The sequence below is a fragment of the Aspergillus alliaceus genome (genome assembly GCF_009176365.1).
Source record: "Aspergillus alliaceus strain CBS 536.65 unplaced genomic scaffold BDW43scaffold_58, whole genome shotgun sequence".
Taxonomy (NCBI): Eukaryota; Fungi; Ascomycota; class Eurotiomycetes; order Eurotiales; family Aspergillaceae; genus Aspergillus; species Aspergillus alliaceus.
Window position 1 is genome coordinate 126792 of NW_022474741.1, and position 26481 is coordinate 153272.

Sequence of the window (26481 nt, forward strand, 5' to 3'; positions counted from 1 at the left end):
TGAGGAACCTTTCAGGAATAAAAGTCTAATATTTGATTTTGGAGGATAAGGCGAAGAAGGCCCGAACAAGAATACACTGCTCTGCTTCTATAAAAGATGGCCATCGCCCACGTTCTTTTCTTCCTTCTTCAATATTATCTCACCTACTTTTGTGATCAACTTGCTTCCATTACGGTGAGGGCATAGTGACAGTATAGTACGATCCTTAGCATAGTGGCCTTGTACAGCGCTAATTAGAAGTGGCATATTCTCTGTTACACATTACCTGTTCAGCGACCATACCTGATGAATAAATATCGCAACAAGGTAGCTCAAGCCAAGACGATGATGAGTAGTTTTTCACCTCGTAGTTCTACTTCCCTAATTGACTAATCGTGTACTTCGCGCTATCAGACCGTAGAGCCTAAAACCCACTCCAATATACCCCTCGAATCTTTAGTGCTCTGGCATTTAACCTTGTTCATAATGCTGCTTCTTTCATATAGCTCCGCCAATCTGCATCATACTATCAGTACGGACTTCACTATGCGGGCTCCCGCGGTACCCGTAGACCGAACTAGCCTTTCCAGTCGTTGTAATCTAGGCAAACTGAAGAGGGAGCTGAATGGCCTAACTCTGTATTTAGTAGCGGCACCGTGGAGTATAGGTCCACAAGACTGGCGTAGGACTATCAATCAACAGCGAGGCTTGGGTCTGGAGCTGTAGCCATATCCGTTACTGCAAACTGGACTCATCGTGTATTTGCTGCATACTCCCACCACCAGAACTATGAATTCCCAAGACTGTATATTCTTTAATCTCCGAGGTCCTTTAATCAGTATCATATTCTGTCAACAGAAACACGCTGATAAGAGATCACACCATTGTCTTATTGCCAACCTTGGAAGTCTCATGTTTTTTCATCTTTCAAAACCATAACGCGTGGAACTTAATCATGAAGTTTCGCCTCTAGGTTATTGAGTGTCCGTCGTTGAAAGGGCAGTCTTTTCGCAACCACTCTAACGCTAGAGCTAATTGCTACTATCTTTTTTAACGCTTACGTGTATTGCTATATGCGGGTAGCTTTTTGCCTAAGTTCCAGGGAGAGCTATCCTAACTACGGATCAATAATTCGGAGTATTTTTTATAGAAGCGTAACTGTGCAACAATGGCATTAGAGCGATGTGCACCGCTAAAGGTGAGCCACATATATTTACTCACATATAGAGTAGCCGTAATATGCAATAAAACTCGGTCCATGGCGAAAAAAAGGGACGTCTCCGGAGATTGTCAGTTTCCAGGGGTTGCTCACCACATCCATATAATATATGTCTCTGCAGTGTACCTAGCCCTATCCATTTGATTTTACATTGGGTAAATCTAATGTTGAATATTAGTGAATCATACAGGCGGCAAAAGATCGTAAGCCGTTGGGAGGGCTTTGGGAGTGGATCAAGGCTACGGGAGTTTCAAATTTGACTGACAGCAACTCACCATTTGAACTGCTAGCCGTGACGAACGGGTCCAAAAGAAAGAGGTTTGTCATACATTGAATTACACTTGCGAGGTGAGTAGTGCTGTTTCCGCGTCACTCCGGACTTCTATTCTGAATACCTGCTTGGCGTCGAGCAATCGTAGCACATATGCCCTGCACCCGTATCGGACAAAGCCATTAAAACTTGGTGTAGGTGTTCCCTTCAGTCCACGGATACGTACTACTTCCATAGTATGGTCCCAGATGGCAGAGGCGGGCACTAATCGTGTGGACAGTAAGTGCGATCCCAAATACGCATAACATACTAGGATACAACAACTTGACTCGTGGCGTGGTTCTATCCTACAACCATGACTTCCACACCCCGCGATATCATAACTGTAATCCTACTTTTTAGGGCATTGGATGTCATTAAGAGGCATTTGATCCCTTCGTCAAGGCCACACTCCAATTGATCCATGTCGCACGCTCAATCGCTCTCGGCTTGTCTTTATCCCTGCTATTACCTCCCATTCCCGGCACTTTTCAATCCTCCGAACACCTGAGCTTGAATTGAAGCGGTCAATGTGTAGGCTGCTGGAGGGTGCTGATGTCTCATGAGGAATGACAGGTGGCGATTGACCCTGAGCAAAGTATTTTAACTTTTTTATGTATGATCAACATCAACGACGGCACAACATAGCACCTATGCTGGGTAAGCTTCGTCCGCAGCCCATGGAACGCAATGAACTCTTTCAGTACATTTATGGACATGGTCGAATAGTAGTTCCCTACAGTTGAATGTTCTACTTTCCTGATGTGTCAATTTTTCTATAGTCTCACCAAACTCGATCTTTGTTAGGACATATTAAGATCCACTATAAATGTTCTAGCCACCAATAAGCGCAGACATTTCACTGGTACTAAAACATTACCTAAGCCTAATCAAATCTCATCATCGTTAGATTAGTGTGGCTGGTCTGCTTACGCCCCCAGCGGTAACATTCCGCACTCGCTGACATAGTTATACTTAAAAGACGGTTGGGGATATGATTTGGAATCTTGTCCCAACAGTCATTTTTGTCAGCATAAGAGTCATGAGGAATCAGTTCGAACTGACTTCCATTGCGGATATGGCAAGTATATCTGGATTGAAGAACTGTCCAAATAGCTATTATCGGGCACACACCAGAAAAAGGTATCAGAAACGCCAGACACAAATCTAACAAGCCACACGATGGATTCTATTTTCCTGAACCTCACTTCTGATATAACCCTTCATGCGCGTATCTCTCGACCTGCTGCCGGCAGCCAGAAACCACTTCTGATTTTCCTCCACTACTGGGGTGGTTCCTCTTCGACATGGCACAAGCTCACATCGCCTGATTCACCCACCTCACTGAGCTCAATATATCCGATTCTTGCTGTTGACCTCCGGGGCTGGGGCAAGTCAACTGGTCCGTGTCAGGAGAGTGGAAATTCCTATTCGATCTCGGCCTTGGCGTCAGACGTGGCGCTTACTTTAGAGAAGCTGAAAGCAGACGACGGAACGAATGACCTCCTCCAGCACGGACTCATATTCGTCGGTCATTCAATGGGAGCAAAGGTAGCCCTCACGACACTATCTGCGCTCCCCACGCATCTGCTGCAAGAACTAAAGGGCCTGGTGCTGGTAGCCCCAGCGCCACCAACGGCTCTCAGCCTTCCTCCAGAAATGAAGGAGCAACAAAAAGTTGCATACGAGACGAAGGAGTCTGTGCGGTGGACGGTTGAGAACGTGCTTTCTAACCCAGAGAGGCTGAGTGAGGCGGACATCGAGTTGGTGATTCACGACAGCTTGAGTGGAAACCAGCTCGCGAAAAGAGCCTGGCCTACTTATGGCATGTCGGAAGACGTCTCTGGTGGCGTGCGGAATGCGCTCGCCTCTATCAGGAACGCTGGCGTTCGGGCTAGCATTCTGGCCGGGGAATTGGACGTCGTCGAGCCCCAAGACCGGGTGGATACTGAAGTCCGTCGGTTTCTCGCAGAAAATGGAGTTGTGAGTTCGTTAAAGACCTGTGCGAGTGTGAAACATTTGCTGCCATTAGAATGTCCTGAGCTTATCTACAACGAGATTTGTCTTTATTGAGTACCATCGTTGATTCAGCCTGACGATGGTTCTTTGCACTTCCATGTATCCATCGTGAATATATATCACCTGGTCTCGCATCACGCTAGCCGCTGTTGAGTATTCTTGTCACATTTAATAATGCATTCTGGGAGTCAAGGCATGCAGAGCTCTTTTGCTTATCCTTCACACTTGGTAAGTTGTTTGTAGAGTAGAACATATATCCAGCAATGTGCGGATAGCCGCTTTGTCATTTGGATCGATGTCGTTACTGTCTTATGTCTCACTAGTCCATACAGCACTTGATGCTCCTTCGATCCTTTTCCTGCTGCTCTGTAGTGACCTTCTTTGGGGTAATTATAGACCTGACCCTGTGTTACCTTCCCGACTTCACTCATGATGTTTTACCGATTCGGACAACACCGAATGAACCTGAAATGACTCTGTTAAAATAAACAGCCCAGGGAACGATTAAAAGAGCGGTAAGTCACTCCACCAATGCTAAAGGCGCGATTGATAGAAATTACGTCGAGCGGCTTCAGCATAGCCTCGTGCCATATCGTTATCGGCACAGAATCCATCCAGCTACCTTCTATTGGAGGTGTAGTTGGTATCGTACTATTATATGTTGGAGAATGGCCCATGCGACTGCTACGCTCCCGTGATGCCATAAATATCGTATCTAGTGATGCAATTAATGGAAGGTGACAGTAGATATGGAGTTACTCTTGTTGGATCACCGCTAGGGCGATGCTAGGTTTGATATCACGGGATTGGCTAACATGTTCGGGACATTTTTCCGCAGTGGAATAAACCGGTACTTGACAACATGGCCGAGACTTGTCGGCCAGAATAAGGAGGGAGATTGAAAACTAGATGAGCCTTCAGAAATCCCGCGGTTGGTTGTGTAAAAGAAAAGCTCGGCTTAGTAGGTTCCAGGCACCGTTCATCTTTGTTGCGCATAACATGCGTGACATTGTTGTCACACACGTTTGTAGCCCCGTAATAGCGGTTTTGTGTTATACGTACCAAAAGAACAACAGGCCTTGCAAAGACCCGACGAATACACCGGCAGCAGGCGATTGGTTATCTTCCTTACTACTCCTCACCCTCATCGTGGAGTTAAACTGACGTTGTGGGGTCATATCGCATCAAACTTCGCGAATCTAGTACTTCAGGGTTCAAATGGCAGGCTGGTGAGCCAATTAGCGGTTAATAGTGAGGTTTTGGAAAACATTCATAATGAATTCATAATAATTGTTCTTGAAAGGAACATAAAGGTATAATGCTTCCAAGAAGCGTGAGAGATGGCCGCCGCTAAAGTATGTATCGGAGGGTAAGCATCTTCAGTCAACTTCAAGTAGTAAAACTAGACAACGGGGTCTAAATATGAAAGGTTGTAGATGATTTTTCATTGCTAGTTGGGCTTCCTCTGTCCTGTGATGAAGTCGAGACTATAGACTCAGACCATTGCTACATGGCCAAGAGTTCCAGCTGAGACTATGAGTTATATTGTGCTAGTTTGAGTGCCCTATGAGTTTTCATTCAGCGCTGCCAATGTATTTTCGATAGTCCAATCAATTGGCTTGGTGGCTGACACAGCCAAAGTGAATCTTTCAACAGGTAGCCAGGGAAGGGTACATTCTCCATCAACTTCAAGACTAGGATGGGGAGATTATGCCGCTAGTGATCATGAAAATGCTCCAATATTCATAAATGAACCGAAGAGTTCCTTTTATGGAGGGTTTTACCAATGGCATATACACTTGACTCACGCATGCCAGTGGCAAGGGAGGGTACCGCAGACTCGTGATTCCAATACCTATCAAAGCTCATCAGGGGTTTGAGAACGGTCTTCAGCATAATAAATGACTGTTGTTGGTCTAAGCCTATTGGAGAGGCGGGTATAGCCAGGCTATAACAATCAAATTTGTTCGTATTATGTCCTTACTAAAGACGGCTGTGTTCATGAGGTGAGACCTCCATTCTCTCTTCAACATGAACAGCTAGCAGGCTGGTAATACTTTCATGACGAAGACTGGTAGCTATGTCTATAACGTCGTTGATTTAATGTCAACCTTGCCTGTGTCGAGCAACATCTCCACAATATCCTGACCAACTTGGAAGGTCGCAATCCATAGAGGCGTCCTACTGTCATCATTTGCTAATGTCGGGTCGACCTTCCTAGAATCAAGAAACAGTTTCACTAAGTTTTGGTCACTAGAATTGACTGCAAAATAAAGTGGGTTTCTTCCGCCATAGCTCGTGATACTGGGATTTATTGTCTCCGTTTCAAGGACCAATTTAACCAGCCAGTGAAATCCTCGCTAGGTTGCATAAGTGCTGTGAAGTTCATGTACACTTTGTTGGCTAGTTATTTTCCAGTAGAAAGCAGAGCTTTCCTGATAGCAACCTATAATTGGACACGTCCGAGCCCGTCCCTTGCATTTGGACCAAGCTTCCCGGATTCTACGAGGGCCTTTGCTAAGGCTGCATGTCCAATCTCGATAGCGAATACCAGCGGCGAGACCAGGTCAATGGTAAATGTAGTGACATAGCCTTGTTCAATAACCTCAATAATAACCTGTACAGACTTTCGTCATTCTCTAGTATAGACGGATTGTAATTGGCCCGGTGTGATTGTGCGTAGCTATAAAAAGGATAACCAATGCAGGACTTGGGATAGGAAGTTTCCTTATCGAGGAGAGCGTGGTACCAATATTGAGCTAAGTCTGTTTTCATGATCTAACTATAAAGTACTCGGTGAGGCATGACTGGAGCTCCTTAGACTGTGGATATAACAGGCCCATTGCTTGATACGGTGGTGCTGACCGACCAACTGTCATGGACATTATGTGAACTTCTCGAAGTATGTAGATGATGTACAAATATCCAGAGATTATTATGTCATTATAAGAATCCCACTCTGAAGAAAGAAGCGACCTACTCCCAGAGCAGCAAGCTGCTGAACTGCCTGTAGGAAGCTCGTAAGACGAGAACCAAAACAACGCCGAGGGCCAAGGGCCGACGTTACGCGCTGGTTAATGTCCGCTGTAAGTTGCATCACATCTTTTAAAGTCGGTGCGTAAGTGGTCCATTTAGGTCGATCGGTTATCAAGGGTACAACTAAATGTATCCGATCTCGCAGATGGCAGCGTAGAACCTAAATGCCTCGGACGGAATCATTGCCTTCATCATGGACAGGAACGTACTCGATACGATAACATTACTTCCACAGTTAGAGCAGGTGAGCCACATTGTCCCCATGGCGCGGACCTCCAATGGGAAGAAATCCGTATTCATCCACGCTGTATTGCCAACCGACACACCATAGAAGACCGCAAACCAGATTATAAAAACCAGTACGACAATTGCTGGGGGAGACACACCATTTCCCTTCAACTCCAGTGTATCTATGTCCACTGGGATAAATTGGAATGCCACCGCTACTGCGATCAGACCAACGGACATACCCCAAACGGTGGATAAGAGTAAACGCCGACGACCGAGTTTGTCAACAATCATCATGTTGACCCAATTCATAATGAGGTTCGTTCCGGCGACGACGATTCCAACCGCCCGTTGGGTTATCAAAACCTACTAAAGCGAACAGTGTTGAGGAGTAATACATCAGGGTATTGAAGCCGGAGAGCTGGGAGATGACCATTAGGCCACATGCGCTGATCAGTGCACGAAGATTGCTGGGTACAGAGTGGAGCTGCTTGATCTTCGTCCAGCGTGTCGCTCCTTCATTGATCTCCCGAGCTTCATCGCATGCGGCAGAAATTGAGGCTAAAATTGAGGCCAGCTGGTTATCGGATGGGTGCCCATTGATCCTTCGAAGAACAGCTTCAGTCTCTTCCTTTCGATTATTATATACCAGGTGGCGTGGGGATTCAGGGCAGAATGGCATGAGAGCTGCCAGAATTCTTGCCGGTAATGCCCCTAGCCCTACCATAAAGCGCCAGCCGTGGTTGACATTAGCAAAGGCAGCCCCAATAGCATAAGAGATAACCTGACCACCGGTGATGGACATGTTATTCAAGCCGATAAGACGTCCTCGGGCCTTTGCTGGGGCTACCTTGGCAATGTACAACGGGACCACCATCGCAGCTGATCCCACGCCGAAACCAACTATAACCCGACCCACAGCCATTTGGACAGTCGTGTATGCGGCTCCTTGAAGTACGGCTCCAACGATAAATAGGACACAGCCGAAATATATTGCTGCTTTGCGTCCATGCTGAACACCAGGAAGTAATAAGACCAGTGGGCTGTTTGCCTTACCGGGCGGAGCATACGCACCTTATCTGCAGTCAGTCCAGCCATAATGGCCCCCAAAGAATGCACCTCTCGAGCAGAGCAACGTAATCAATTCCTTCTCGTTGCTGGTGAGCGTACTGAGTGTTCAACCCTTCATGGATATAGACGAGAACAGCACTGATGATGCCGGTATCGTATCCGAACAACATCCCAGCAATGGATGCGTGAATGCCACGAGCCATACGAACATACTAACTGGAAGGTCGTCAATGCCACTTTCCGTGGCCAGATTGGTGCCGGCCACTTTTATGTGCGCATTTTCTGACAGCTTCGCCCCTTTGGTGTCGACCATTATTGGTGTTGGACATTGGAACTTTTCTGTATCCTTGTCTGTCACCATTGAGAAATGTATTATATGAAATAAGTTGCTTTTCAGCCCCAATAGGTCGGCCGTATGTATAGTTGTAGAGGAAATGGCAGACCTACTTTTAACAGGTGTGCCAATGTGACAGGATATGAGGCTTTTATAAGCGCGATCATAATATGTCTCGGTATGTGTTCCTGCCGGTGTATGTCCAAGATCTAGGATCTAAACCGACGTATTGGCAGGATGGTGATTGGCCAGGACATGCATTATAGCTCCCGAGGCCATGAAAACGCGGGAAAAAGATATGATTATCTGTGGACCCTCAATTGGCGAGTCTGGTTGGCCTCTTGCTTCGGTCCCAAATTGCCCGGTAACTTTTCGTGAGGCAGTTCACTCCCGAGAATCGTGTCCTTCTTTCCCCCCATTCGACTGCAAGGCTCCTCTCTAACAATCCCAATTTCCCTCCCTGGACAAACAAGGGAATTTGATCATCCCTTTCTTCATCCTCTCCCACAAAATGCCAATGGAAGAATGGCTCTCCCCGTACCCCCACTGCCCCCATCCTCCCCACGGAGTCGGCCACTGTCAGTGCAAACACCTTGCACCAATTGCCGATCCAAGCATCTGCGATGTAGGTTTAGTCCCTGCAAGACGGCTAAATTCATCTAACGCTCTCAGGTACATATAACGCCGACCGATGTGAGCCTTGTAAACGATATGGATGGACATGCGTCCGCCGTAACTCAGCAAAGAAACCGATTCAATTTTGCCCGGGGAGCCGGGCAAAGTACGACCAAGCCTTTTCTCCAGACCAAGTCTGGGTAAAGCTGGGCCGCAGGTCGGGTATGTTCATCACCGGCCAAGCCGAACGGCAACCATCAAGTAGAATCTGATAGGCTCTTAGCCCGGCTGAGATTTGTCGACGAAACCGCAGACGTCATCGCGGGTTATGATGCAGCGAGTGATACTGAGAACGAGTTCAACGACGACGAGTTGTCATTCCGGACTGCCGCTGCGGGGGGAGTTGAATCGGGTATTGGCCGATTCCATGACTTGGACTCGGATATCTCCACCAGAAATGACACTCAACGCCAACCCCAAATGGCTGTGACAACGGCGTCGGCAATGACTACGTGCGGAAGCTCGGCCACTGCCACTCTAAATCGAAACCCAGGCGTAGTCCCGGTAGACGGCCCTAAACAAAATGATAAACCCGTCAACCTTATTGGAAATACTGACATCCGCCTGCAAGCCATTCTCCTGCGATACTTTGCCGAGGTCATTGGCCCTCGATTTGATTTATGCGACAACGAACGCCACTTCAGTCGCCTAGTTCCGCAACGGGCACGCTCCTCGCCAACCCTGCTGAATGCTATCTTGACCACCTCAGCCCGCCATCTCACTCGCTTACAGAGGTATCGCAACTCCGCTGGTGTAGTGGAGTGGCAAGGCCATCTATTGCACAATCTAAGCGAAGAGTCAGCCGTCTACTACCACAACGAATGTATCAAAGACCTCCTCCGCCTTAGCATGGACCCTGAACAGATCCATAACGAAGCTCTTCTGGCAGCAGCAATCATCCTCCGCACAGACGAAGAAATGGACGGCCCGCTTCATGAGGGCGAGGAGGATACCGAAGTCTTCTTGGGCATGTTGAACATGTTTATCAATGCACAGGTGCCTCCAGTCGCAACATTGCGACACAGGTCCCCTCCCACCTACCCATCACAGGAAGAGGTCTATGGCCACGGTGTCCAACTGGTCCATGCACCTCAAACCTTAAATTCCCCGTCTCAGACCATATCCTCCCCTTCTCCGCAGACGAACATCCTCTGGCCAAACACAATTCCCCGAGTCCCTAGTCCGGATGGTCTTCGGCAGGCCGCTTTTTGGGTCGCCTTACGCCAAGAACTCTTGACCTCATTCATGAAACAACGCCCCCTCAACTTCCCTATGAACCACTGCGATGCATTCCGCAATCTAACCCCCGCCGAGGATGTAATCTGGGCAGACAGACTAGTGATTTTCTGTGCAGACCTTCTCGAATACTGCTACGGAAGCAGTTATATCCACAACGCAGATCAATCGTCGTATCACCGCCATGACCCCTCTCGCTGGCATGAGCTGCGTAATTATGAACGTGCTTTGACCCTGGCGCTACCCAAGTCTTTCGAGCCAATGTGCTATCGTGAACCAGATAATGAGTCGGCACAAATCTTCCCCGAGATCTGGCACCTTGAGAGCTGTCATGTGACGGGGACGACACATTTGGAACTTGCGCGCATTCTCCTTGTTGCTTTTGATCAAAGTCGACCTAGCTTAGGTCCAGGATCGGTCGCCAGCCGGAGAAAGATGGCAGACACGCTGAAAGCGATTGTTCGACGACTGTGTGGAATTGCTTTGTGTAATCGTCAATCTCCATCGACTTTTATTGAGGCTTTGATGGGGATCACCTTGTGTGGGGAGTACTTTGATGATCGCAGAGAACAGGAAGCTCTGTTGGGAGTTTTAAGGACGATGCATCAGGAGCATGCTTTTCCGACGGGAAAGATAGAGAAGATGTTGCTGGAAGCGTGGGGGTCGGCTTGAGTACGGAATTTGTTGAGACATGGCCGACTAGGCCTGCAAGGTAGGCTGCTAGATGGTAGTTTAAGTGAGCTTGCTATCATGCCTGCGGCTTGCCCGGGTTTGCGCCGGCTCTGGGATCACTGAATATCCCCAGGTTAGATTTCACTATTAATTAATATCAGTTAACACAATAAGTTTTGAACACTCTGCTGCAACATTCTTGACATGGAAACAACTCCGTAATCATACAAAGAAATGTTAGTATATCTGACCATGAGGATTTTAAGATATTTTTATCCGATGTAGGACCACACGATTCACACAGCATATATGTATAGCTTTCGGGATGTGTCATACTGTTAATGAACCTTCTCGAGTTAATAATACCTGCGTCCTCTTACTATGCTTGGTTCTCTTCGCTATTGTCATGAGTCATATTCAATTAGAACCTCATAGTCGGCCATCAAATGAAAGCATTACATGGTTATCGGTCCATTTGTAAGTCAATCTTAACTAAAGCTCGAATACTCCATTGCAATCCCAACTCTTGCCCTGCAGTCTCTTTCTATAATCTAACGACAATGTCTGGAGCCTTACGTTAATCACGGTGCAAGGTCATCGGTCTTGAATATCCATTGAAGCGATATGGGTTATGGGACTACCTGAGCAGATATGAGCAAAAAGTAGGTTAACCCACAAGAACAATGACCCCTTTGTCTTGTAAGGTTTCAGCCCAACTTACCAACCTATAAAGGAACAGTGAATACATGTGTGGGATGAATCTAGCTATTGGATGCCCTCAAGAGTGACCCCGCTAGGAGGTTGAAGTGAATACGTTACATACCCGAATAGGCAGTCATGATGCTACTCATGCGTTATACAAGCCGAGTCGTTGTGAGGGGGCGGCAAAGCACCGGTTATATAGTTCCCCTCTCTGGCATCCAACCTGTGTCTTCTCCTACGTTCAGTGACCCCAGGGCGAATCGACTCCTCTGGGTACGGCCTAAATAAACACCACGTTCAAGCCTGTGGGAAATAGTTCTGGATGGAATTCCATGTCGATTATTATGTATCACATTTCTACTATTGGGCTATGTCGTAGATTAACCAAGACCAACAATACAATCTGACAGTTGGAACATTCACAGTAATGCAAATACCAAGCTAGTAGCAATGAGAAGGAATATTATTTGCTTTAAGCGCAGTAGTCCATTTAAAATTCCATCTCACATAGCGTATCGATGATCAGAATAGATTAATTCTTAAGGCGCACCTCCACATCCGACCCAATCCTCTGTCCCGATTCATCGAACTCAATCTTCTTCCCTGTGATAAGACTCTCCTGCAATGCTGCGCCAATACGGACAGCAGCCACAGCTCCCTCCAACTGCACTGGAAGCTCCGTGTTATCAAGGCAGGCAGCGGTAAACTCGTTCGCCTCGGTGATAAAGGCCTCCCGGAACCGTCCGTAGTAGTGTGGTGGGATCTCTCGACGGATACCCGTCGGCTCATAGATGTTGACAAGGTTCGAGATGGGCTGAGTATTGACGGCCAGTTTACCTTGTGTGCCAATGATTTCGGTGCCTAAGTCGTGTTAGCGTCTCTTAGTATTAGTTCATGAGAAAGCGAGAAGGACTTACTATCTTCCTGTCCAGCAGCCATCATCCGACTGCAGTACAATTGCGCGATTCTGCCGCCGTAGAACTCGACGATACCCAGCGCATTGTCGCGATCATTATACTTCCTCAACTCTGGCGAAACAGCCGTGATACCGATAGCAGTGACGGACTTGACCACAGAGTCTTTGCCGAAGAACCACAACGCAAGATCGATATCGTGGATGGAGCAGTCGACGAAGATACCGCCTGAAAACTGGGCATATTCTACGAAGAAGCCGGAGGGGTCGAGCTTGTCACAGGTCTGGGAGCGGAAAACACTGGGTGTACCGATCAGGCCGTCGTTCATCTTGTTGAAGGCATCCCGGTAGGAGGCGTCGAAGCGGCGGGAGAAACCGCACAGGACTTTTTGGGAGGGGTAGGTCTTGACAGATTCTCTGTAGGCGTCGACGACGGATTGAGACTGTTTTGATATACTGTTGGTAAGTTCGTCCCTTGTTCCTTTCCGCTTTTTCTATCGGGTGGGAAGGGGAGATGAAGACATACCTCGTCGACGTTAATACTCAAGGGCTTTTCACACAGAACGTGCAGTCCACGACGGATGGCCTTAATTGCCTGCTCGGCGTGTACACTGGTAGCCGATGCGATCACAATGGCCTGCAGACCATTCGCCTGCTCCTTTTCAAGCATCTCATCGTAGTCGAGATAGGTCCGGGCATCACCGAGGTTAGCCTTTGCCCAGTCTAACTCGTCTTGCTTCGGGGAAGACGCTGCGACTACTTCAGCCCGGGGAGTGAGGGCATAAAAGTGATGTGCGTGGCGAGCGCCCATGCGGCCGAGGCCAGCGATTGCGACTTTAAGTGTGGGAGGAGACATTGTGTATGTTGGGGTATGATTGAGAATTGATTGATGATTCTTGCTCTGATGGAGGGCTCTGCGGCCCCTTTATGTTTCTCCCACATTTGTTGGAGGCGGGGTATATAGCCATTCATGAGGGATGCTTGCTCTTTGGCGCAGTTCCAGCTCACAATTGGAAGTTGAGCTATTGCAAGAGAGGACTTTTTTGAATCGGGCAATTCTGCGGCGAATCTTCCTCCCCACTCTTTCTCCATGGCTGCTTTTTAGGGCAAGTTTGGTATGTAGCCGGCGGAGAATTGCCCTTTTTAACTTAACAGGCAAGTGTCTGCTGCCAAGCCATGGCCCAGCCAGCCCTAAAAGGCCATTTACCCGGTTATGAGATCGTCATTGACGATGCGCGACACCACATTCTCGTCAGGATGCGGGGAATGATATCGGATAACAAAATAAGAACTGGGAAGCGGGTCGCTCTGGTCGCGTGAACCGAACTCAGTCTCAATTGTGCCGCAGTCACCCAAAGTCAGGGTTATATGAAGAGTGCCGAGAGCGTTGACAAGAATGAGGCCGAACATCTTCGAGACCAGGAAGGCATAAGGGGAATTATGGAATCCTTGCAGATCAATCAAACCCTCGACCGCGAAAGGTTGGTTAATCGAACACGGGCCTTATTCACACATTTAACAACAAAATCAATCCGCATTCACCTTTGATATTTTCGCCCAGATCTCTTCCGTCCAGTCCCAACCCAGCGAAACCACGGCGCCAGGACCCAAAGTCGCCATCGTGCCCGCTAAACCCATGACCACCTTCTACCGCGCAATGGTATAGCCAAATTATTTCAATTGGTAGAATTTGGTTCCAAGCCAAACAAGCCCGTTCGCTATCGCCATCGTTTCATCATATTTGAGGAAAGTCGCAACGCCTTCGGGAAATGAAGAGATCGACAAGTTGTACTCCGGCAAGCCGAGAAAGAACAGGTTGTTCACAGATGAACGCTCTTGAAGTGTGTGCTGAGTGTAGATATATGTCGATTGGGATACTAGAGCATGCGACAGATACATACAGCGAAAGTAGCGCAGATATCTCTTGGAGTTTCGCGTCGACCCTTCTTCCTGATGTGGCTGTCGGGCGGGCAGAGTAGCAAAATTCTCCAAAAGGACGAATGGAGTATGCAAAAAAGGCATGGAAATAGGCGAAATTCCAGATCGCATTAAAATACTGCCGCATAGCAACTGTTTCTGGGAAGAGATTACCGAAGTTTGGGGCATAGTAACCGGCAATCAAGACGGTAGGAGGGAACTCGGCATACCGGGCTTGATCTCGTGGCACCGTTGAGAATTTTGTTGAGCGGGATGCATAGATTACTCGATCATAAAGTACAACAGGTCAAGGAGTCCGACAACCCTGGATTCGGGTGCCGTGCCTAGAACTACCGGTCTATATTTACCTGATCACGTTAGCATACCATCTACAATCTCCCGATAGTCAACCCTTCTTGACGCCTATGGCTCCACGTACAGTGCTGCTTCTGTCCAAGAATGGGTCTTGCGGTAGCCCTCCAGGAGCCAGATTGAATAAACTGGGCCCTGGTCGCCAAGAAGACAGCACTCGCGCATATTACTGAGAATGAGAGCTACTGATCAGTGGGAGGAAACAGGTAATCAAAGGGCTGAAAATCTTGTACAGCATAGGAACGTTATATATCGCGTCTGTGACTCGCAGTACCGCTCCCCGTTACCTACAGCCCAGAACCCTGTTTTGCGGATAGGGAGGACCATTGGGAAGACTTTCGGAAACAAGAAGTTCATTAACGTTAGCATAAGCAAATAGCCCTATCGAAGGAATGCATGGCCATATGCGCTTTACGATAAGGCAGGTTAATTTCGATTCAATCGGACTCTTTGACATATGGCATGGTATCCTACACAGGTCTATGGGGGAAGTGGGAGGAAATTAGGGACTCCACCATCGAGGAGTATCTGGGACCAAGGGCCCGTGAGATAATCGTTCAAACAAGGTAAGAGGTATTGCAAGATTGTTATGTCCTTGAGTGTCGTACCTTACCCAAGGTGGGTCACACCGTCTGTTAGCGTCAAGACCTATTTGGTGCAGATTTTCCCCCCTGCCTTCTGCCAGTCCTGAAGACCAGCACTAAATTAAGGCTATTAGGCCAGGCGGGCCCGCGTACATGAGCTACGTCGAGTCAACCCACTTCTTCATTCAGGAAATTGAACCTGCATTGAGAAGTAGTACATCCTTTTCCTATGTCTAACATGAGCATATTGACAGTCGGGTTTCAATATAAATCAATCGGCAGAGAGTAAAAATACCCATAACGGATCAGTTGTAGTCAGTGCGTCAAAGGTCACCCACATTCTCAGGTCTATATTATTGCTGGGTATAACTCGGATATGGGATTCTATAAGCCATACGGATTTATATATATCTTGGCTGGGTCTTCGCAAGTGGAGTGCGTGGGTACTGTCCTTGTAGTTAAGATCCAAAGTGAATAATCATTCCATTCTACTACTAGTCAGGAGTATTTGCTACTCACCTGACCCCCACGTGCTCAGACAGAGAAAACCCCTGAGAATCGGAGCTGACCAATCAACAAACGGCCCCACTTGCCGCGGGACTCCGACATCACGTGCAGGTACGATCGGTGACCACTAAACTTTATCTCAGCTCGTATTCCGTCTCGCAAAATGCTGACGACGAATCTGATGTGCTTTTGAGACATTACTACATAACACCAACTTCCACAACTTTCCTCATGTCTGTTGGATTTGACGGCGCTGTCACCTAACATGGGGGACCCCTGACCAACGCCAATGCCTTCCGTTCCATTTCCAACCCGTCGGAGCAGTAATTGAACCACAACGAATGTTTCCCGCCACAACAGGAAGTGAAAAGCATAAACAAGGGATTCGAGCTTCCCAATCGCCGGCCTATATACCGCGGAAACCGAAAATTGGGTGAATGCGATGTGGAGGAAATACGATGGGGATGCGGTGACAGGGAAAGGATGGCGTCCAAGGACGCTACGTCCGTTTTATTTGCTTTTTCTAGCCTCCATCATGTTCTTAATGATGGGAGCTGTGGAGCTATTGCGGCGGTCTAGCAATATCAGAGGCGGGCTCGTGTTCTACGACGACACAGATGATATACCGGACCATGTTTCGTTTGCTTATAATTACGTCCCGGTCATCCTAGGGTTGTCTCTTCTGACCCTCTGGTCATTTACCGTATACGATGTGTTCCGTCTGGAGCCATATTTTCAGCTATCCAAAGAACAAGCGTGCCCTGCTGATGTGCTTTCTGCGAATTACAATTTTGGGCCTTTCGTAACGACGCCCATCTTCTCGGCGAGAAGAAAACACTGGGTGGTGCTGCTTGTTTCCCTTGTGAACATCTCAGTGCAGCTATTGCTGCCCGCCATGCTGAGCGCTTTGATGGATGTAGATGAAGTTTCGGTCTTCAATACCGAGACCTTGAGAAGCTGGCCGGAACTATTGGAGGTTGAGAACCAAGCCGAATGGATCTCGTCACAACGCAATATGAGCCTCGATTCCTTTACGCGGACATACTATGGAGAGCTACCGTCACGCCTCGCGGAATTTGCGATACCACCAGTCGAGCTTCCCTTCGACGACGAGGTGACAACAGCCTTGTGGGAACTAAACCATACAGTTTACTGGACCGAGCTCTCATGTTCCGATTCGCGAGTTCACAGCCCATCTACGGGAAATATTATTGTTAGCATGGGGGAACCACCGGGTGAACACTCTAAGGTATCCTACGAACTTGACGGTCTGCAGTTGGCGTTCCTTTCGGGATCGTCGCAGAACTGCACCTTAAGTGCGAACTACAGCGGCATCTTCGACCTGAAAGCTACTTCAATCCAGGCTCGACGCTGGGAGCTCGACGCCCTGCCATGTGCTACAGGAGATCTCTATGGCTTTCTTCTCGACATTAACTCGACGGATATTAGTCAATTAGCCCGGCAGACAAATATCTTTCCCACCCAAAATTCTACGTTCACGCCTAAAGCTGAGTTCTTCACTTGTGGCATGAGATTTTACATGGCGAACGCAGAGATTTCCATGCGGCCAAATGGTTCGGTTGTTGCGATCAACGTTGATGAAGGCTCGGTATCAAGTCTGGATACCTCACGGTTAAATATTCCTGGAATCAAAACATACCTAAACCACGAGGTCTGTCCTAAAGGGAATATAAGCCCTTTTGATAATGGAACTTTGATAAAGCATTCTCTTGACCGATGTGCCTCGGAAATGGGAAATTCTATACCTTCGAGCCTTGGCTCTCAGCAGTTCTCGCAGGCCCCTATCTCAATAGATAGGTTCATGTTTAAAATCCGCAGGGATGTGAAGAGAGGATTTGCTCGCCTGCTGAGCCGCCTTTTCGACACAAATGCTGCGTATACTACCGTGCAGGGTGTTAGGACGACAGATCAAGTGGCTATCGTTGTCATCGACTCACTCGCGTTCATATCAGAGATAATCCTTCTTCTCGGGGGAGCCACTTGTATATTCCTGGCTTTTTTCTATCAGTCCCGCGAAAATATGCTAACGGCGGACCCGGGCTCGATTGCAGCTATGTACAGCATCGTGGCCGATCTTTTCAACCCCGCTGGGGTTCAGGCTTTTGCCCAGTACACAGACCAATTCACCGCACGAGAGCTCAACCGCAAGCTACGTGCTTGGCAATGCTACTGGTATTGTGAACCATCGGGTCGAAAGCTTGGATTCATACCCGGGGAAATCTCGTCGCGCAAACGGAATGGGAGGGTTTGGTTTAAAAAGCAGATGCGCCGTAACGGACCACGTCCAAATGCACGACTTCATTTTTTATCAACCCCGATATTTGTTGCCGAGCTTCTGGGACTGCTGACGGTCATCTGTAGCATGACAATATTATTCGCCATGGCTTCCAACGATGGCAGGCTAGGGCACCTCTCTGATGCTGCATCTGATCGTTTAAGTTTCGCTTTGGGGATTGTACCATCTATTATTGCGTCTATGATGCGAGCCCTGTTCAATTCGATTTACTTGAATCTCAGTGTCCTGGAGCCATGGATTCACCTCCAAAGGGGGGGATCAGATGCGAGGAGGTCCTTACTCCTAAATATATCGTGTCAAAACCCCATAACTGTCTTTTATCGATCTATTCGTTCGCGCCACTTTGTTTTGAGCCTTGTCTCACTATGTTGCATCATCAACATCGGCCTTCCAGCCGTCCTAGGTACTCTGTTTACGCAAAGCCGCATGGAATCTCCTTGGCCCACCCAAGATGTTAAGCTACGCTATGACGATTCGGTCATTCTTGAATCTAGTATGGTTCCTAACGTCTTTCAATACGGCCCTATCGAATCAGCTATATTAAATGAGGTGCAATGGCTTCCGTGGACTGCTCCTGACTACTCATTCATCCCGTTCTCAGCTGCTACGAATAGTTTGGATCGTACTTACCAAGCGGTGACCCTAGGAATCGGGGCCAATCTAGACTGTCAGAAAATCCCACTTATGCACAACGTTTCTGAGGAAAGGAAACGTGGAGTCTCGAGTAGCCACCCCTTCGCCAGCGCAAGGGATACAGAGCATATGTCTTCTATTCGATCACACCGGAGCGAGGACGGAAGAGACCCGTATTCCATCCAGGCATTAGCGTTATCTGAAAACAAGGGAGACAATGACAATAACGAATTCTTTGTCTTTTCAACCGGGAATTCGAGGTCCAAGGGAGGCCTACAAAGCAGTCAGAAGGAAATTTTCGCTTTGCAATGTCAGCCGGTTGCTAGTATAGACAGGTTCACGGTTGGATTCAGTGCCAATGGCATAATGCAATATTATGTCCCAATGGAAAGTACAATCACGAGCGGGCAATTATTTAACAACGTGACATCAAACCTGGCGAAATACCAACGACAATTTGTCTCGTCGCTCCAGGACGCTTCGGAAAATAGCACAACTGCAGATGGTGCTAAACTGTTCCCCTCCGAATGGCCCGGCACGCTCATCAAACTTGTCTACCAACAGACGAATCCGGAGCTGACATACGTCGACCCGGATCTTCTTATAGATGCAACGACGCGGGTCTACAAATGGCTCTTTGCGACATACTTTTCTTTCTGCAGAGATATGCACCTCAAACCACTACCCAAGCCGATACTCGTCAGCGATGCTAAGGTCCTGCGAGCCACGTGGAGTATCGTCCGGTGTCTCCCACCATTCATAATCGCCCTCGTGATGGTCACACTGATGGCCATTGCACTTGTTCTTGTATTCATAGTACGACAGGGCCAGTTCAAAGGCCCTCGAATACCACGATCCCTTGGCTCAATGTTAGCCTGGCTCGCAGACAGCCCGATTCTTCCAACGTTCTACGGCACCTACCACTGGAGCAATGCTCAACGTCGGGATTACCTGCTGACACTCGATAAAAGATACATTTTCCGGCAGATCACTGCACCATCCGGGGCGCAGAAATGGGCCATAGAGGAGGATCCGGTTGCGAAGGCCACGTGACCGGGCATATGCATGGGTTCTCAAGTAATGTATAATGATATCATGAAGACTGTATATAATAGAGAGTTTAATACGCTATATACCCTCCTAGTCAATTGCTGTTCAAATAACATGATCATGCGCGTATGTATCACTTGGATGTCCACGATTCAATGATGTGCGAGCCTTGTGGAGGTACAGGGGGCCTAGTTTTCCAACCAAAGATGGCAGCTTACCATACACATGCGAAACTTGTTTCAAAGCCTCTTTTCACTGAGCGATCGCCTTGGAATAAGTGCTCAAGACCATGGTGACTCGGTCGTAATTCGTAGCGTCAAGTTCCATTCCCCTTGTACAGAATGGAACCGGTAGATTTGGACAGTTGTCTTCTTGACTCTTAGCTCTGGTATGCCCAAGCGGACACGATCAGTCAATGTGAGCATCCTATCCATCCGAGCTTTTATAAACCTCTCCACATCTGATCGATTGTTTGTGCTGACGGGGAATGCATTCAAGACGACCGTTCTCTTTTGGCCAACTGCTCAAAACACTTTGAGCCACCCGTTAAAAGAACAAGAATATCGTGACCAGGCATGGGCGTGGAGGTTCATAAAATCGTACCATTCCAACTGTGTCACCCAGTCCATCAATGACAATGTAAAAGGTGAGATCCATGGTTGTCAGATCCTTATTTTCCAAAATCAAGTGTTTTGAGATACCTGCCGGGTCGATCTCTCCGCGATTCTGACATACCTGGGCGACGCACTTCAGATAAATTCTCTCGGATTGAGCGAACTGCCAGACGAGTGACTTCGCCAGCAGTCTAAAGGTTGGTAGCATTCCTCAGCTCTTCCCGTGAACATCCTTCGAGAAAGTAAAATCCTGTTAGGATCCTGTGATCTTTTCTCTTGGTGGCTTCCTGCTGGTTGAGATGGTTGATGATTGTGGACGCAAGGAAGCAAGGTCTTTCCGGAGCCTTCACCACCTGCGAATGTGAGGACGGGCACACTATATTGTCCCTTCTCAGAGTGCAGCATGTCTTCGCTCGTCGAAAATCCATTCACCTGCCCCCTTATACGTTGCCTAAGATAGTTCCGATAGCTTGTCTGCCAGAAAGGGTCTGGCTCCCCCCTTTTCTTGATTCATCTTAGCCTCATCAAATGCTAGAGCCTGCAAGACCACCTGTGTCCTGAATTGTTTATCCTTTTCCTTTGCTCCGTCCTGTTCTCTGCAAAAGAGTCCACAAGACCCTGCATCAGAGCGAGATTTGCTTTCGAATTGTTTGCGGCGTCCAAAGCCCGCATAAAGGTCTGTAGAACTACGAGACGGTTCTCTTTATCTACAAGGCTCTCCATCTTAGCCAGCTGGTCTGTCACGCCGTTATCCTGCAGGAACAATACCTTAACCCCCTGCAAGTAGATTTTTCCTTTTTGAGCGCAGCCTGACTGTTTGATCGCAAATCTCCACAAATAGAAGCAGATGCTGGCACACGACTTTACTTAATTTTGCGTCCATCCCCTATGAATGTGGTATTCTAAGTGGCTCAAGTATTATTCGGTGCATCTCTCCAACAGCCCCGCCAACCCCTTAGAAAATTCCTTGATACCCCTGCCATGCTTGAGTGACAAAGTTGAGCGCATTTAAGCATAGCTCTGACGGCCCAAATGCCTTTCCAACCGTTAAATTGTCTTCTTCTTGACCACTCTTCGGATGGGAGGGATCTTACCTTGGAGGCAGCGCCCGCGGCGATGCTACCCACCGTTTGAATGAACTGCAGTGTTCGGTTGAATGTGTCCTTAATGGCTTGCAACGTCCATGAAAACACCTTGTCGGTTCGCTATGCCTCCCCCGGGTGCGACAGCACGCCGTTCACGTCGAGTGGTTTAATCCTGCGGCAGTCCCCACTGGGCTAGCTCTAGCACTCGACTTTGAACACGAGCCCATATTTGTGACAGTTTCCTGTTCGTTGCGGGGTCGAGCCCTTGCGGTACAAAACTTGAAGTCTCGGTGAAGACCGTTGTCACCATGTTTGAATGTTCACGCGGTGTGATATAATCGTGTGAAGTTTCCGGAAGTGCAGACAATGTCTTGGATCAACACTCCAATGTCTTCAAAGCAAACAGAAATTGTGCCCTTGGACAGTGCGCACGGAAACTGACGTGTTAAGGGGAGCTCGTCAAATATCAGATCTGGAGAGGTTCGGGAGTCAATATGCTAAATGCCTGCAGATCGATCCAGATAGGCGGCCATTGACGGGTCATTAAGCATGATTATTGGCTCCAGCATCGTGGCTAAGCTGACGGCGGGAGCTTCAAAGAAAAAAAAATTCCAATTAGCCCGGAAACGAAAGGCGACGATTGTTTGCTTTCTTTTCCTCTGCCATCTGGCATCACTTGCAGCGCTGGACCGTCGATCGCTATTTGAAGATCTCGGTATTCTGTCCATAGTTAACCTAGAGATTGCGGGGCTGTCGAATTCATTCATTTACTACTGTGGTTGCCAATGTGGCCGGGCACTATCTTCTCAGCAATATGAATTTCTATCTTCATCGAGACGTGTTTGAAACCATCCGTAGTCGTGACCATGCTTCTTCAACCTGGACTGGAACCTCTACATGAGGGATAAAACCTTTTCCCCTCGGCCCATATCCATTCTCATCATCCCTCAGTCTGGGGATCTCCCCCAATATTAGTTCCAAGAATCGCTCCTGCGGCCACAAAGCCACTCCTAGTAATGAATCCTGATATTCCAACTTGCCATCCTCTGACTTGTGCAAGTGCGGGACGAATGCCGGATAACTTATGAAAGATGGAGGTGGCAGCATATCCCCATAGGCCTTTTGAAAAGAAGCTTTCGTGCGCAACATCATAGTAGGATCTTGAATAATAATGCAGGTCTTAAGCGCTTGGAATCCCGCTTCAGCAAGGACTTTTCGACTCAGCGAGGCATTTAGACCACAGTTGGTAGATTGATCCTCGACCAATATCTTACAACCTCCCTCGGTAATCGTCGATCGATCGAAAAAAGTATCCAAGATCTTCTCCAAGATACGAGCTTCGGGAAGACGGTAGACATCTTTTGCTATCCGGGAAAAGCGAGGGTGTTGTGCGACAGCATCGTACATGAATGTGGTGGAGTGACCGACACCACCACAGAGAACGAGACATTTGCTCAAGGATGGTCGCTCTTGTAGTACCTGAAACAAATGTTCGGCTTGGTAAAGGATCGCCGACGCGCAGATGACAAGGCAGTCGACCGAGGGAGATGATGCTAGGTCTTGCACCTCCTGGTCGCTAAGATATTCGGCCAAGATATTGATATCTTGAGCTGTATTTGCTTGTGATAGCATATCTTGGTAACTGAAAAGAGCGGTCCTTGTTGGTTTCTTATAAAGTTTACTTTTCTTTATCTCAGCTTGGAGTTTCTCGCAGGAGAGTGAAGGATGATTTTGACGCTTTTTATATGGACATTGGCCTGGTGGGACAGCATTCCAAATATAGAGCGGGGTGGGTCTTCGTTTCCACCGGATCAAATTACTCCTTTGGTCACGGGGTCCTCTTTACCCTATTACAATTGCTCTACTTGACATCTTCATGGTTCTATATTCGATTATACACTAATGATGTGTTAGAAGATAGTTCCTGCAAATATATAGACGACTGTGTAGGCATGCAGGAAGAAAGTTATATAGCAACCACCCCCGGAGCGTGCCGAATCTACATCCTTTCCGCACAGCACTCCTGCCCTTTCAGATTGTAATTGACATGTCCCGATCATTTGATAAAGGCCTAAGACGCTACTGTCATACTTAGTTTGCATCAACGGAGCGAGATAGCCGAATATAGTACTCTACCCGGCCCCAATCAACGGTTCACCAGTCCATCTTGGTCGTATTCGTACCGTGCCTCCAGATCCTATAGCACAGTCAGTGAGGAAAATTGCCAATAAATAACTAAACTTACCCAATACTGATTAAACCCAACTCCCTCACACACATCCGAATACCCGAGAATAACAGGCGGTGCCGTGTCCTCAACCATGCTCCGTTTCAGCCCTTCCAGCGCATCCCGAATACTGTTCAGCCTGGCCGCGACCAAGGTCCACGGATATGCTACCGCTGCGAAACCCAGTTGCGCAAGCTCCTTGGCAGAGAGATTCTCTGTCTTGCCCTCTTCAATAATATTAGCCAGCATGGGCATATCCAACTCCTCCACGCATCGTCTCATGGACTCTCGATCAGGCAAAGCTTCCACAAACACCGCATCAGCGCCTAAACGCTTGAACTCTCTCGCCCGCGCCATTGCTTCCTCCCATCCATGTATCAAGGCGTCAGTCCTAGCCAGGATAAAGATATCCCGTCCCTCATTCCTCGCATCACAGGCAGCCCGGATCCGAGCGTAGGCCTCACCACGCGAAACCACAGACTTCCCCTTTGTATGCCCGCATCCTGTCTATCATCAGTACTCATAATATAATAGATAGTAAGGATAAGCCTCACGTTTAGGCCAAGTCTGATCCTCAATCATCACCCCCGCTGCTCCTGCTGCTGCAAATGACTCTACCGTCCTCCGTACATTCATCGGACTTCCGTACCCCGTATCCCCATCGACCATCACTGGAAGAGTGGTTACTCGGACTGTTTCTTGGACCTTGGAGCACATCTCTTCCATCGCAATATACCCCGTATCAGGTAGTCCGTAGGAGCTGGAGACTGCGAACCCCGATAGAAATAGCATCGGGAACCCCGCTTCTTCAATGAGTCGTGATGATAGCCCGTCATAGCTACATGGAAACGCGAGAATCTTGGAGGGATCGCGATGCGACTCTAACATCATTGTGCGGAGACGGGATGCTTGGGTGGAGGGGATGCAGCCTCGGACATTGGGGATGGTGAGGGAAATGCTGCGGATTGTTCCATCTATTGATTGAGGTGGGGACGATGAATTGGTGAATGTGAAGGGGTATGGAGTGCTTGATTGAGGCATTGTGGTTTATTTTACTTGGTTTATTTGGGGGGGGGTTGTTGGTTAGGGTTTTTTGATAGATGGTTGATGTTGTGGTGTTTTTATGGAGGGGTTGAGGGGCTGTGGTTTCTGTGCCAAGAGATCTATATCTTCCTGATGATCTGCGATACAACTTCTGGCTATATATGTCAGACAATGAGGCACCCCCGACCTTGCTTTCATAATTACAATCTTACTTTTGGAACTAAAGAGATGGATTGTTAGATATATAGGCAAAATGTGTGTACATAAGTTATAAGCCAAGGTTCTCCCCACGTGACACGCCCTTTGACGATATGCGATACACCACATTAATATGCGTCTCTCTATCTCATCCTGACTATGGCTGCTTCTCATAGTCGGATAATGGTCCCCAATAACCCACATATCCTAGCCATCATCGTGGGCGGGAAACGTGGTTCAAGAGAATATCTTGCTCTTACCTTTAAACCTTCGCGTGGACCTCTCTGGCTATATAAAGAAAGATTTATTGGAGACGTCATACCTTCTAGCGTACTAAAGATACTTGCTAAGATAATCCTTGATGATCTAGATTATCTTCAATCCGAATGCCATATCATTCATACATGCATGTTGTCACCCCAAGAGTTTCTTGCAGTAGGAGCAGACCACATTAATAATCCCCAGACCTCAAACCAGACAATGGAATGGTGAAAACGAGGACCAGTTGATCCTACACAAATCTGCCAAAGATGAATATGAGAGCCTTCTCTCGCAGAAGATTTGCTCTTATGGCTGCACGATTTACCTGTCTCGAAATAATTATGGGCTCCCCTAGAAGACAACTAGAGTCATCAGAATTACGAGTTTGACCTTTCTGTCTACGGCGATAGAGTCAAGCCGAGATCTATCGCGCCCCGGAGGTCGTCCTGGACGCGGAGTATTCATACAGCGCCGATATCTGGAGTATGGGGGTCGTGGCACGTTCCGGTGCCTTTTCATTAAGTCACAGTCCAAGAGTATATTGAGCAGAGCCATCTCGCACACATTACTGTCCTGCTAGGTCCTCCTACCAAAGATCTTTTGGATAGGAGAGAAAGAACTGGACTTTTCTAGAAATCGGACGGTAAGAGCTCTATTACCTTGTCCTCGTAGAGATCGGTTACTGAATTTAGTAGGAAGCATCGCAGACTTCAAATTTGAGAATTTAATCAGCAATATATACGGAGAGGACAAGGTGACGCTCATGAGATTTGTCAAAAAAGCTAATTAAATGGAACCTAAAAGCTCCAAGTCCCTTGGCTTTCGGCAGACTTTGATGAGAATTGAGCTGGGGAGCCCAATGTGTCTTTTCCGTCCTTCACAGATGTCATTTGGGGGAACACGTAAGTCAATACTGTGTAATAACCGATGTTCTAAAGCAGGAGCTCATATCCATGATCAGGCAGCGCTATGTACCATTCGAACTTCAAGAATATGCATAGATTATGGATGTGTACATCAAAAGCGTGGGTTACCCCAGCTTGGCCGATTCTGGTTCTAAAACAACTTAGGAGTCAGTGAGATGGAATCTGTCAATTTCATGCCGTATTAAAGATTCTCTCTACAAGGCTCACTGTAGCCCCCTGGTCCGTTATCTGCGCTGTGTATTACTGGGCAGGGCCGGCTAATTTGCACCGTTTTGATAGCTTAGCGTAGTGCAGATCACAGCCATTATCGACTATTCCGGTGTTTTGGGTTGATACAAAGTATAGCCACAAC

General features: G+C 47.8%; 8 protein-coding genes across 8 annotated transcripts; 3 read left to right on the top strand and 5 right to left on the bottom strand.

Annotated features, from left to right (window-relative positions):
• The first annotated feature begins 2561 nt into the window (after positions 1 to 2561).
• Positions 2562 to 3794, top strand: BDW43DRAFT_199555 (alpha/beta fold hydrolase). Its single transcript, XM_032039124.1, has one exon. It carries the CDS (start codon positions 2691 to 2693, stop codon positions 3579 to 3581), a length of 891 nt encoding a protein of 296 aa, XP_031895781.1. The 5' UTR covers positions 2562 to 2690; the 3' UTR covers positions 3582 to 3794.
• Positions 3795 to 6686: 2892 nt separating this feature from the next.
• Positions 6687 to 8223, bottom strand: BDW43DRAFT_322490 (uncharacterized protein; the record flags this gene model as incomplete). The annotated part of the gene is made up of 5 exons (XM_032049562.1): positions 6687 to 7157; positions 7225 to 7803; positions 7866 to 7870; positions 7911 to 7960; positions 7991 to 8223. The coding sequence occupies 5 exons, from the start codon at positions 8221 to 8223 to the stop codon at positions 6687 to 6689; spliced, it is 1338 nt and encodes a 445-aa protein (XP_031895782.1).
• Positions 8224 to 8668: 445 nt separating this feature from the next.
• Positions 8669 to 10911, top strand: BDW43DRAFT_289856 (Zn(II)2Cys6 transcription factor). The gene is made up of 3 exons (XM_032043442.1): positions 8669 to 8821; positions 8869 to 9033; positions 9095 to 10911. Exons 1-3 carry the CDS (start codon positions 8722 to 8724, stop codon positions 10777 to 10779), a joined length of 1950 nt encoding a protein of 649 aa, XP_031895783.1. The 5' UTR covers positions 8669 to 8721; the 3' UTR covers positions 10780 to 10911.
• A 981-nt stretch (positions 10912 to 11892) lies between these two features.
• BDW43DRAFT_289858 (uncharacterized protein) lies at positions 11893 to 13354 on the bottom strand. Its single transcript, XM_032043443.1, has 3 exons — positions 12921 to 13354; positions 12399 to 12837; positions 11893 to 12342 (listed from the first exon to the last, which is right to left on the bottom strand). The coding sequence occupies exons 1-3, from the start codon at positions 13248 to 13250 to the stop codon at positions 12014 to 12016; spliced, it is 1098 nt and encodes a 365-aa protein (XP_031895784.1). The 5' UTR covers positions 13251 to 13354; the 3' UTR covers positions 11893 to 12013.
• A 243-nt stretch (positions 13355 to 13597) lies between these two features.
• On the bottom strand, positions 13598 to 14014 carry BDW43DRAFT_315446 (uncharacterized protein; the record flags this gene model as incomplete). The annotated part of the gene is made up of 2 exons (XM_032048057.1): positions 13598 to 13861; positions 13937 to 14014. 2 exons carry the CDS (start codon positions 14012 to 14014, stop codon positions 13598 to 13600), a joined length of 342 nt encoding a protein of 113 aa, XP_031895785.1.
• Positions 14015 to 16309: 2295 nt separating this feature from the next.
• On the top strand, positions 16310 to 19777 carry BDW43DRAFT_303522 (DUF3433 domain-containing protein; the record flags this gene model as incomplete). Its single annotated transcript, XM_032045425.1, has 2 exons — positions 16310 to 18065; positions 18201 to 19777. The coding sequence occupies 2 exons, from the start codon at positions 16310 to 16312 to the stop codon at positions 19775 to 19777; spliced, it is 3333 nt and encodes a 1110-aa protein (XP_031895786.1).
• Positions 19778 to 22301: 2524 nt separating this feature from the next.
• On the bottom strand, positions 22302 to 23105 carry BDW43DRAFT_315448 (uncharacterized protein; the record flags this gene model as incomplete). Its single annotated transcript, XM_032048058.1, has 1 exon — positions 22302 to 23105. One exon carries the CDS (start codon positions 23103 to 23105, stop codon positions 22302 to 22304), a length of 804 nt encoding a protein of 267 aa, XP_031895787.1.
• A 131-nt stretch (positions 23106 to 23236) lies between these two features.
• On the bottom strand, positions 23237 to 24781 carry BDW43DRAFT_289862 (isocitrate lyase/PEP mutase family protein). Its single transcript, XM_032043444.1, has 3 exons — positions 24255 to 24781; positions 23719 to 24203; positions 23237 to 23670 (listed from the first exon to the last, which is right to left on the bottom strand). The coding sequence occupies exons 1-3, from the start codon at positions 24739 to 24741 to the stop codon at positions 23620 to 23622; spliced, it is 1023 nt and encodes a 340-aa protein (XP_031895788.1). The 5' UTR covers positions 24742 to 24781; the 3' UTR covers positions 23237 to 23619.
• Positions 24782 to 26481: the final 1700 nt, after the last annotated feature.

Coding starts and splice junctions, on each gene's coding strand:
- BDW43DRAFT_199555 (XM_032039124.1), top strand. CDS start 2,691: ATGGATTCTATTTTCCTGAACCTCACTTCTGATATAACCCTTCATGCG.
- BDW43DRAFT_289856 (XM_032043442.1), top strand. CDS start 8,722: ATGGCTCTCCCCGTACCCCCACTGCCCCCATCCTCCCCACGGAGTCGG. Junction 8,822..8,868: donor CCGATCCAAGCATCTGCGAT/GTAGGTTTAGTC, acceptor TAACGCTCTCAG/GTACATATAACGCCGACCGA. Junction 9,034..9,094: donor AAAGCTGGGCCGCAGGTCGG/GTATGTTCATCA, acceptor ATAGGCTCTTAG/CCCGGCTGAGATTTGTCGAC.
- BDW43DRAFT_289858 (XM_032043443.1), bottom strand. CDS start 13,250: ATGTCTCCTCCCACACTTAAAGTCGCAATCGCTGGCCTCGGCCGCATG. Junction 12,838..12,920: donor TGAGTATTAACGTCGACGAG/GTATGTCTTCAT, acceptor ATATCAAAACAG/TCTCAATCCGTCGTCGACGC. Junction 12,343..12,398: donor GGCTGCTGGACAGGAAGATA/GTAAGTCCTTCT, acceptor AACACGACTTAG/GCACCGAAATCATTGGCACA.
- BDW43DRAFT_289862 (XM_032043444.1), bottom strand. CDS start 24,741: ATGCCTCAATCAAGCACTCCATACCCCTTCACATTCACCAATTCATCG. Junction 24,204..24,254: donor GGATCAGACTTGGCCTAAAC/GTGAGGCTTATC, acceptor GATGATAGACAG/GATGCGGGCATACAAAGGGG. Junction 23,671..23,718: donor TTGGGTTTAATCAGTATTGG/GTAAGTTTAGTT, acceptor ACTGTGCTATAG/GATCTGGAGGCACGGTACGA.